This window comes from Caretta caretta, chromosome 28, assembly GCF_965140235.1.
Source record: "Caretta caretta isolate rCarCar2 chromosome 28, rCarCar1.hap1, whole genome shotgun sequence".
NCBI lineage: Eukaryota > Metazoa > Chordata > Testudines > Cheloniidae > Caretta > Caretta caretta.
Window position 1 is genome coordinate 15,367,863 of NC_134233.1, and position 11,642 is coordinate 15,379,504.

The window sequence follows — 11,642 nt, forward strand, 5'->3', positions numbered from 1 at the left end:
AGGGGGGGGATCTCATTTTACCCCTAGGAAAAATGATATTTGGGAGCCGAGGCATTCCCCCCACCCCAAATCATTCCTCTCCTGGTAATCTCCATCACAGACCCCCTGTGAAGGAAGACAGCCCAAGAAGGTGTTATCAGTCTATCAGTACCCTGCTGAAAGAAACCAAGCCCCAACCGATCCATGTTAATGCAGCTAGCATTAGCCCAAAAGCCCCACAGGTGTCTGGAGTCTACCTGACACATTTTGGGAGAACTGGCTCTGCAGAGATAGATATGGAGCATATTAACGTTGTCAAAATCAACGGGCAGGCATCCATGGGATGGAAATAGGATGGTGCACAGATTTCTCTGGTTAAACAAAGGGTGGTCCTAGAGACTGACAGGTTACCTGGTCGAATGGCAGAACTCGTGTTAACAGGAGGATCTAAGATTCTTGTGCCTTTAGCTAACGTGCCCTATTGACAGCCGTAGGCACATAGAAAAAAAACGTTCCCAAGAATGGGGATATCATTTACCTCCCCCAAGGCCAGATTACTTTCTAAACCTTCCCATTCTCACGAGGGATCACAGGTGCCTGAATTCAGTATAACAGGACATGTACACTAGGGGCTGGAGTGGGAGCCTGTCTGTCACCACCCTGTGTGCCCCGAGGAGCTGGCTGGGTGACTGCTCTCCTCCGAAGGTCAGCCACACGGTTCACTCTCTCAGCCTGAGTTATAGGCTACCTACCGGGGTGGACAGAGGCTGAGTTACCCCCTCTATCCTGGGCATTCACCCCTGAGTGACTAGCAAAAGGACAGTTATGTGCTAACAACATTAAACGCCCCCCTGCTGCTGGACGGGTACAATCAACTGCTTATAAGACTGCCCAGGGCTTTTCTTCTTCCCCACAGGAGTCTCCCTTCTTATCTTCTTAAAGCATCTCTCCCTTTTCCCTTCCAGGAGCCCCCTCCAGCACACACTTCCTTATGCTCTCTAGAGTGGGCTGTGCCCTCTGCTCAGCTGCAGAACGCTGTCAGCTGACAACTGGGATAGGCTCTTCTGTTACAGGCATCACTTCTCCCTCCCGCCCCGTTTGGCTCTGAGGGCGTGTTGCCTTTTGGTGCTGTGTAGGAGTTATTCTCATCCCCTCGTGCGCGTGCGCACACACAGATACACATTGCTTTCTACTTTAGCAGTTTCTGGGGTTTACCATTTCCTTCTGGAAAAACAGAATGTGAAAAATAAGAATCAGGCCAGGTGACTCCAGGAATGATGGACTCCAAGATCCAAGGTGCCTGTAGAGAAGAGAGATTGTGGCTATTGCACATGGTGATGGGGGGGCAAGACTCTCCACATCTCAAGATGTTTCACTACCAACCTAGGCCATTTTCACACGCTGGGGTGCAATCCAGACCAGTGCGGAGTTGTGTCATCTGTAATCCTGGGTGAGTTTCACTGTTCTGTTGCTGGAGCTCTCTTGTCTGGATGTTCCCAGCCAGCATTCAAGGACACACTGAGTGTCTGTGTGATAAGTGACCCTGGACTAGCTGCTCTGACTCCAGCAGCTTGCTTGCGGCACCCCTGACACATTCTGGCTTCCACAGCCTTGGACACAACTGACAAGAGATTGCAACATCCCCACTCCTGAATTTTCCCAAAATCATGTGCTCTGCAATGGCTACTTTCTCCAGGACTGTTCAGAGGAATAAGGATTGGTTGTTCTTCAGAAGAGACAAATGGCCCAGCTTATCACTTTAATTGGAGATAACCATCACTTGTATTCAGAGACAGCACTGGATTAATTTACTAAACATTTAATCTAACACAAGCATTTAAAGTGAGTTCAGGTATAAACAACAGAGTTAGAAACGGTTACCAGGAAGTGGAAGTGAACAATGACCTAATAAAACTATAGTCCTGCTGCAAGGTAAGATTCTGACCACACTATTTTCCAGCAAGAGGGCAGAGCACCCCTTTGCTCAATATTTCCCACAAAGTCCAAAGGGCTTGGTTCCTTTGTCTTCTTAAATGAAGTTCCATGGTGGTTTCTTCCCCTGCTGGTGTTTGCTAAAATAGAATTTGGTCTGTTCCTGCGATAACCTCCCCTGCCATGATGCTCAGTGGTTCTCTCTGCCCCTTGTTAGTGTGATGGGTTTGTTTATTGGTTATGTAAATTGCATTCCCATTGTCTCTTAATGTACCCTGAAAGTGCCTTCAAGGTGGCAGAACCACCTGCCTTTGTCTAGAGTGGGGGAACTTCAACCCTGGCTGACAGACATGCTTTAAGAACATCATTTCCCACCTATCTGTAATCTTGCATTTCTCCTCCATACATACACCATGCAATAATATTAATGAACATTATGTCCGTAGCTTTCTGTTGATATCTTACGTGACACCTTTTCAATACAGGTGAAGACATTAGTGAGTTGGGGTACACTGAATGGGTCAGGCCAGCTGAAACTTGTTATCAGATACCACAGAGCCACTTGCCCTGGGATGCTGTGAGGGTCACAGACATAACCAAGGAAGTGCACATTTGTGCCAGGCCTGCTGGGTAAGCACAGTGGATATATAGGACATTGTAGCCCCGGTCTATTCTAGGAGCAGGATAGTTGCAGAATTCCAGTCTCGGAGAGGAAAAGGCAGGAAGCCTGACACCTGTGGGTGGGGGGGGGGCACTGAGAGACACCAGGAAGGGGACAGGGTGCACCTAGTCCTCTCACTCATTACAACACCCACTCCCCTTCCACTCACTGCTCTCACCCCTCTCCACCTTCTTCGGCCCCAGGAGCACCCGCTCCTTGTGTTCTCTCCTCCCCTCCCATTGCCTGCAGCCTTCCTCACTAGAGCATCCCCCAAATTTCCCACGGCCCAGCCACTTCCCGTCTCACCTTCTCTCTGCCCCAAGTCATCTTTGCTTCCGACTCCCAAGAGCTCCTGTTCCCTCCCTCCCATTGCTAGTTCCCCCATTTCCTGGAGCAAACACTACCCAGCCCCCACCTCCCCTTTACTCGCACCCCCCCCCCCAACTCCTTGACATCCTGATCCAACTCCTTCCCATTTCTTCCAGCCCTCCATTGCATCGCAACTCCCTACAGAACCTACCCCATGATACATCTCCTTTCCCCTGCCCCAGACGTCCCAGCTCACAGGAACTCTTCACCCCAAACCTCCCCCCCACCAGCCTACCACCACCTAGACACTCCCCTGCTCGCCAACAGCCTCCCTCCCACTGCCTGGACCCTCTGAATTACAGTTATTTATTATTTTTATTACTGTAATGCTCATATCCCCAGCCATTGACCAGATCCCACTGTGCTGGAAATTCTACAGACACAGAACCCCCAAAGGGACTAAGATTAAGACAGGAGACAGATGGGGGAGGTGTTACAGTTTGTATGCTGAGCCAAATGCTAATGAAGAGATTGTGAAATTAGAAAATTTACATACAAAACAAACAGGATCCTGAGAGTTTAGATAATGGCATGTTGGGGGTACATTTGGATGTACGGGGTACACCCTGCAGCTTCCACCATGGAAACAAACCAACAGTATGATTTGTCGCAAGAAAGATAATGGAGGAAATAATTAAGCAAGCAATACGCAATCCCCTAGAAGATAATAAGGTGATAGGTAACAGTCAGCATGGATTTGTCAAGAACAAACCATGTCAAACCAACCTGATAGCTTTCTTTGACAGGGTAACAAGCTTTGTGAATAGGGGGTAAGTGATAAATGTGGTATATCTTGACATTGGTAAGACTTTTGATACTGTCTCCCATGACCTTCTCATAAACAAACTAGGGAAATTTCAACCTAGAGGGAGCTGCTGTAAGATGGGTGTGAAACTGGTTGGAAAACTGTTCCCAGAGAGTAATTATTAGTGGTTCACAGTCAAGCTGGAAGGGCATATTGAGTGGGATCCCAAAGGTCCAGTTCTGTACAGTATCTTCATCAGTGATTTAGATAATGGCATAGAGAGTACACTTCTAAAGTTTGTGGACAATACCACGCTGGGAGGGGTTGCAAGTGCTTTGGAGGATAGTATTAAAATTCAAAATGATCTGGACAAACTGGAAAAATGGTATTAAATAAATAGGATGAAATTCAATACGGTCAAATGCAAAGTACTTCTCTTAGGAAGGAAAAATCAACTGCACACATACAAAATGGGAAAGGACTGCCTAGGAAGGAGCACTGCAGAAAAAGATCTGGGGTTCATAGTGGATCACGAACTAAACATGGTTGAACAGTGTTGCAAAAAAAGCAAACATAATTCTGGAACGTATTAGCTCTTCTGCTCTACCCTGCACTGATTAGGCCTGAACTGGAGTATTATGTCTAGTTCTGGGTGCCATATTTCAGGAAAGATGAGGACAAATTGTACAAAGTCCAGTAAAGTGTGTTTTGCTTCCCCGTTGAGAATATTTTCAAGTGCTGTAAAATCCACATGCAGGCTCTGACATGGTCTGCTCTTTACAGTTTTGCCAGGATAGCTCTGCTCTATAGGTGCCCCTCTCCCCCTGAACCAACATAGCTATGTTGGCAAAAGACACAGTTCTAGTGGCAAAATGTCCACTAAAAAAAATGTAGCAAACCAAATGCCCAGAAACTACTTTACGGCAGAGCTAAGGTTGCCCAGTGCTGCCCCCCTGCAATGCAACCTTAACTCTGCTCCCAACTGAAACAGGGAAGAAAGGTAAGCAGCACGATACGGACCCTGGACTTCAGGAAAGCAGACTTCGACTCCCTCAGGGAACGGATGGCCAGGATCCCCTGGGGGACTAACTTGAAGGGGAAAGGAGTCCAGGAGAGCTGGCTGTATTTCAAGGAATCCCTGTTGAGGTTACAGGGACAAACCATCCCGATGAGTCGAAAGAATAGTAAATATGGCAGGCGACCAGCTTGGCTTAATGGTGAAATCTTAGCGGATCTTAAACATAAAAAAGAAGCTTACAAGAAGTGGAAGGTTGGACATATGACCAGGGAAGAGTATAAAAATATTGCTCGGGCATGTAGGAATGTTATCAGGAGGGCCAAATCGCACCTGGAGCTGCAGCTAGCCAGAGATGTCAAGAGTAACAAGAAGGGTTTCTTCAGGTATGTTGGCAACAAGAAGAAAGCCAAGGAATGTGTGGGCCCCTTACTGAATGAGGGAGGCAAACTAGTGACAGAGGATGTGGAAAAAGCTAATGTACTCAATGCTTTTTTTGCCTCTGTTTTCACTAACAAGGTTAGCTCCCAGACTGCTACGCTGGGCATCACAAAATGGGGAAGAGATGGCCAGCCCTCTGTGGAGATAGAGGTGGTTAGGGACTATTTAGAAAAGCTGGACGTGCACAAGTCCATGGGGCCGGACGAGTTGCATCCGAGAGTGCTGAAGGAATTGGCGGCTGTGATTGCAGAGCCATTGGCCATTATCTTTGAAAACTCGTGGCGAACGGGGGAAGTCCCGGATGACTGGAAAAAGGCTAATGTAGTGCCAATCTTTAAAAAAGGGAAGAAGGAGGATCCTGGGAACTACAGGCCAGTCAGCCTCACTTCAGTCCCTGGAAAAATCATGGAGCAGGTCCTCAAAGAATCAATCCTGAAGCACTTGCATGAGAGGAAAGTGATCAGGAACAGCCAGCATGGATTCACCAAGGGAAGGTCATGCCTGACTAATCTAATCGCCTTCTATGATGAGATTACTGGTTCTGTGGATGAAGGGAAAGCAGTGGATGTATTGTTTCTTGACTTTAGCAAAGCTTTTGACACGGTCTCCCACAGTATTCTTGTCAGCAAGTTAAGGAAGTATGGGCTGGATGAATGCACTACAAGGTGGGTAGAAAGCTGGCTAGATTGTCGGGCTCAACGGGTAGTTATCAATGGCTCCATGTCTAGTTGGCAGCCGGTATCAAGTGGAGTGCCCCAAGGGTCGGTCCTGGGGCCGGTTTTGTTCAATATCTTCATAAATGATCTGGAGGATGGTGTGGATTGCACTCTCAGCAAATTTGCAGATGATACTAAACTGGGAGGAGTGGTAGATACGCTGGAGGGGAGGGATAGGATACAGAAGGACCTAGACAAATTGGAGGATTGGGCCAAAAGAAATCTGATGAGGTTCAAGAAGGATAAGTGCAGGGTCCTGCACTTAGGACGGAAGAACCCAATGCACAGCTACAGACTAGGGACCGAATGGCTAGGCAGCAGTTCTGCGGAAAAGGACCTAGGGGTGACAGTGGACGAGAAGCTGGATATGAGTCAACAGTGTGCCCTTGTTGCCAAGAAGGCCGATGGCATTTTGGGATTTATAAGTAGGGGCATAGCGAGCAGATCGAGGGACGTGATCGTTCCCCTCTATTCGACATTGGTGAGGCCTCATCTGGAGTACTGTGTCCAGTTTTGGGCCCCACACTTCAAGAAGGATGTGGATAAATTGGAGAGAGTCCAGCGAAGGGCAACAAAAATGATTAGGGGTCTGGAACACATGAGTTATGAGGAGAGGCTGAGGGAGCTGGGATTGTTTAGCCTGCAGAAGAGAAGAATGAGGGGGGATTTGATAGCTGCTTTCAACTACCTGAAAGGGGGTTCCAAAGAGGATGGCTCTAGACTGTTCTCAATGGTATCAGATGACAGAACGAGGAGTAATGGTCTCAAGCTGCAGTGGGGGAGGTTTAGATTGGATATTAGGAAAAACTTTTTCACTAAGAGGGTGGTGAAACACTGGAATGCGTTACCTAGGGAGGTGGTAGAATCTCCTTCCTTAGAGGTTTTTAAGGTCAGGCTTGACAAAGCCCTGGCTGGGATGATTTAACTGGGAATTGGTCCTGCTTCGAGCAGGGGGTTGGACTAGATGACCTTCTGGGGTCCCTTCCAACCCTTATATTCTATGATTCTATGATTCTATGAAACCCTGCAGCTGGTAAGAGCCTCTGCGAATGGGTCTGCCAGGGTGCTGCAAAGGTTAACAAATGACCACAGGACCTGGAGAATTCTCCCTCTGTTGCAGTCTTCGTGTCAAACTGGCTGCCTTTCCGGAAGATGATTTGGTCAAACACAACATATTCAGCTCAGTGCAGCAGTAACTGGATGGAGTTACACAGGAAATCAGACTACAAAGCCTAATCATCCCTTTTGGCCTTAACAAAAAAAATAAAAATCTATGACTCTAGAATAGATGTGAGGAAGGACTAAGAACATGCCGTTGTTTGTGTTGTGTTCTCCAGACGGGAATCCCAGCATTTATCCACATCCCCTCCGGCTGTGTGCACTGGGTCAGGTGTAGCCGTAATCGGACGGTGGAAGGAGTACTTGGAGCAGCTTGGCAGAGCTGTGACTAGTATGCAGAGAGGTGCACGTGACCCCTGAGGGACCGAGCCTGCCCCATTTCAGTGCTCAGTGTTGTAGGTTGTGTCAGTGAACGTGCACAAGGGGGAGTTCCTGCCCTGAGGATTGCCAGCACCCTGGTGGGATACACGCTAGTGGTCTCCAGGGCTTAGTGAGGGGCAAGTGAAGGCAACGACTCAGAAGGAAACCTCAAACTGAGGGTAGGCGAGTGGGATCACTTTGCAAGACGGAGCTGGTTTGTGTGGAGCAGGCTCAGTGTTTGAGAGAGGGGTAGGGGTTGGAAGCTTCTGTTCGTTATGCTGGACCCAACCCCCCGTTTTACCTGAGCAAACAGGAGAAATCTGACACCGTGCTGTAGTTCTCCTGTGCTCTGTTCCCAGGGTGTTGTGTAGCAGGGGAGGGCAGTGGGCTAGTGTGTGTGTCCCTGGCATGTTGGGGTGATGCTGAGACAGGGCAGAGTAGAGGTGGCATTGTGGGCATGACATATACCATAACTCCTCATTCCCCCTTCTAAGAACCGAGGGGACAGGAACCCTTACCCAGCGAGGTCACAGTCTCATAAGTCTCCTGCATGACGTCTCTGTAGAGGGCTCTCTGAGCGGGGTCCAGCAGAGCCCCCTCTTCCCTGGTGAAATACACAGCCACCTCCTCGAAGGTCACCGGCCCCTGAAAGAGCAAGAGCCCCACACTCAGAACCTGCTGCCCCACTCACGGCCCCACTATTCGTGGGGGAGAGGAGCCGATCAAATGGAAGCTCTGGGTGGCTCACAGTCAACAGAGTCCCACCCCCACCCCGCTCAGAGCACCCAGGAAACACCAGGGTGAGGGGCGAAGAGAGAGCCCCTCCTCTCTCCCAGCAGATCCATCACACACCTACTAGGCACAGACGGATACAGGAGATGGAGCCCCTAGCAGGGTCCAGGGCGAGCTCCCTGGTAGGAAGCCCAACACCCTCCTCCTTGTGAGGAGCTGGATATGAGGGAGGGGAATCTCCCCGAAATCTGACTGGTGGGTGCCCCTTTCCTATCTCACAGCAGCCGCTGGTGAGTCGGGTCAGGCTCCAGCACTGGGAGTCTGCCCAGTTTTCCAAGTTGATTGTTTCCTGTTCCATAAATTAGGGCATTTCCACCTCCAAACCTCACTGGTCTCTTCCTAGAATCTAAGCCACATATTAAAACTAGTTCTGGCAGGTTTGCCAGACCTTGTCCTCCTCCCTTTCTCCACCCTATGAATTTCCTGCCCTGCTCCAACCTCCAAACCAGACGGTGCAAACCTTCCCACCTCCTGTGTATTTGCTGCCCCTCTCCCGCCTGCAGGAACCCAGAAGTAACTCCCAATAATCCATAGCTGATCTGGCTTCACTGCAGCCATTTCTCTTCCCTGTCCCAAGGGAGGCTGGGATGAGCCGGAGGGAAAAGTGGGCGTCATTCTGCAGCCTGGCAGGGCGAGAAGGGCAGTTGTGGAGTTTAGGAACGGGCTTTAGTTCATTTCACATCACGATTCCCCCAGGCCCTTTCCCTGCAGACAGGCAGCCTAGATTCTGCCATGCTGGGAAAATGCTTGTTCTCTGTATTACAGTGTAGACCGGGCCCCTCCTGCCAGGCTAAGCTCACAGACGCATTTTTAAGCCTCTCCAGTAACAAAGTCTCTGCTAGAAAATTGCAGAACCAAAGGAATCACTTGGGGGGATTCTCTCTGACACTGACCCCAGGGCAGCCACACCCCAGCAGGAGGGATACAGCAGCAGGAACTGGCTTTTCCTCTCTCTCATCCTCATCTTGCCCACAGGAAAGTGATTCTGCCCAGGGATGCTGCAGTACGTGTGACTGGGCAGATCAGAGATCTGGAAATCTCTCTCCCCACTCATTTCTCCCACTTCCCTTTTCAGTCTCTCTTTCCTGTGTCCCCTCTCCCTGCCCCTCGGGCTGGGAAAGTCCCATTGCTCTCCCATGGCTGGGTTTGCTCCTGCAATTGCTAGTGGGAGGGGCTGTCTGAGCAGAGTCACTTTTTTGCCAGTCCCCAGTGTAACAGAAAGAGAAAGTCTGAGATATGAGGCCTGGTAGAAAGGCCTGGTGTAAGGCTGAAGGCTCTGCTCCTGTAAAGCAAAGTTACCAAGAGTCAGACTATGAGCAAAACTCTGGCCCTGTTATGAAACAGAAGCCTGCTTGCAAGTTCACCGTTTGGTACATGCACTTGGTAAGAACAGGGCTGGCCTTGGACAAACGCAAGCAGTTCCAGGCACTAAGAAGTCACGGAAACACCTGAACAGAACACCCCGACACAAAGTTATGGTATAAACACACTCCGCAGAGATGATACAGGGACCCACTGACCTTTCCTAAAGATCAGGGCAGGATGACAGGGTGATGGACAGAGCTCTTTTGATCTAACCACCAAGTGCAAGGTGAAGGGTGGTAACGAACTACGTCAGAGAGGTAATACATAACTTGTTTGTATCAGCGTAGAAGAGAGGGGTCCCAGAGGGGGTGGAAAGTCCAAGCACTGTCTGAGCCGAGTCCATTGTAATGGGCGTCCCTGTGTTATTGTCGCCGAACAGCCTGCCGGGCATTAGGACTGTGCATGGTTAACAATAAACCTGGCCAAGCGCCTTTGCCACTCAACCCAAATCTGTGGTCTTCCTGGGCAGTTCGATCCTGGCTTGTGGTGCCGGCTACCTGGCCAGAGCTGGTGCAGCACGCAGAGGAAACACACACAGCCAAGCCCTGACAACAGCCAGCATTTTCCTTGGGGTCTCTCTCAATTACTTGGAGTCTCTGGCTCAGAATTTAGTATTAACAGGGCCTAGGGCTGCCCTAGGGGGCTAGTACCAGCCGGAGAAAGTCCTCATCTTGGCCGGGCACAGAGGTAGCCTTAATTAAGCACCTCTCTCCCCCTGCCCCCTTGGGGGAAGCAGCAGCTGCTAAGCCTGGGCCCCGGCCTCTGACCCAGGGAGCCAGACCCCCATACCCTGGGCAGAGAGGGACAGAGTTTGAGCAGCCTTCCCTCCTTTAGTGTATTTCGCATCAAGATTTGATAGCTAAATACAAGAAAAAGGAGCAGCGTTTACAAAGATTTTACGTAAGGGGTAACTCTGAGACTGTTCGTATTTTATACGTAGAGAGACAGGAAAAAATCTCTGGGCATCTTCCGTTAGTAACAGAGACCTGGAGAGAAAGTGGGGCAAACGTTTAAGGTATTTTGGGTCCGTCTCCGAGCACGGGAGAGAAAACGGGGTCCCAAACGCCGCCTTCGATCCCCTGAGGGGAAAACACCCCGGCCGGAGGGGATGTTACGGGGCTGTGCAAGGAGGGGAGAGGGGAAGGGGGGACCCTTTGAAGGGATTTTATGGGGCCGCCCGCCACAGAAGCGGAAAGTGACGGGTCCCCACGCGGGCCGCAGGGAGCCGGGGGGGGGGGGCGGGATGAGTTTTAAGGGGGCCGGGGAGCGGGAAGGGGGGCAGCAGTGGGGGGGATGGGCAGGGGGCGGCTGTGTCGGCAGTTCGGGGGGGAGGGGGGCAGCCGCGGGGATTGGGGAACCCGGGTCGGGCCCCCCAAGGCAGCCGGGTCTCAGGGCCCCCCCCCGCCACCCCCACCCTTTTGGGGGAGGGGCTCCGGGGACCCATTTCCCACCCGCCCCAGGACGCACCGCTGCCGGGTGGGGGGGGACCCCCGGGTGGGGGGGGCGGTCAAGGGGCGCGGGAGGGTTAGGGGGAGAACGGGGGGGGCGGAGGGAAAGGGGGGGGTCGCCCCGGGTTCTACAGCCACGTGTGAGGCGGGGAGAGAGAATTTGTACCGGGGGGGGCAATTAACTCCCCCCCCCAACCGGCTTCTCCCCTCCCCCCACCCCGGGGTCTCTCACTCACCGGGCGGCTCCCACCAGCGGCCCCGGACTGGGGGGGGGCGGGGATGTGTCTAGCGGGGGGAAGCAGAGGCCGGAAGTGACGCGACGCACCGCACTGGGGGGGGGCGGGCGCGCGGGAGGGGGGGCAGCTGTGGGGCTGGCGAGGGGAGGGGCAGGCGGGCTGCCTTTATCCCCAGCATGGGGGTTTGTCTCCCACTCTGTGGGGCTGGAAGGGAGATGGGGGGGGCAGCTGTGGGGCTGGAAGGGAGATGGGGGGGCAGCTGTGGGGCTGGCTCTGGGAGGGGGGGCAGCTGTGGGGCTGGCGAGGGGAGGGGCAGGCGGGCTCCCTTTATCCCCAGCATGGGGGTTTGTCTCCCACTCTGTGGGGCTGGAAGGGAGATGGGGGGCAGCTGTGGGGCTGGGAGAGGCAGGGTGGGGTGGGGCAGCTGTGGGGCTGGCTCTGGGAGGGGTGGGGGGGCAGCTGTG

The 11,642-nt window shown here is 51.9% G+C and overlaps 1 protein-coding gene across 1 annotated transcript in view; it reads right to left on the reverse strand.

Annotated features, from left to right (window-relative positions):
• LOC125628519 (uncharacterized) overlaps positions 1-11,642 on the reverse strand; it is a 67,199-nt gene that overhangs the window by 32,011 nt on the left and 23,546 nt on the right. The window contains exons 7-8 of the mRNA XM_075123803.1: positions 11,179-11,271; positions 7,856-7,982 (exon numbers count right to left, since the gene is read on the reverse strand). Of these exons, the coding sequence (XP_074979904.1) occupies positions 7,856-7,982; positions 11,179-11,271 (220 nt within the window). The remainder of the gene's footprint in view (positions 1-7,855; positions 7,983-11,178; positions 11,272-11,642) is intronic.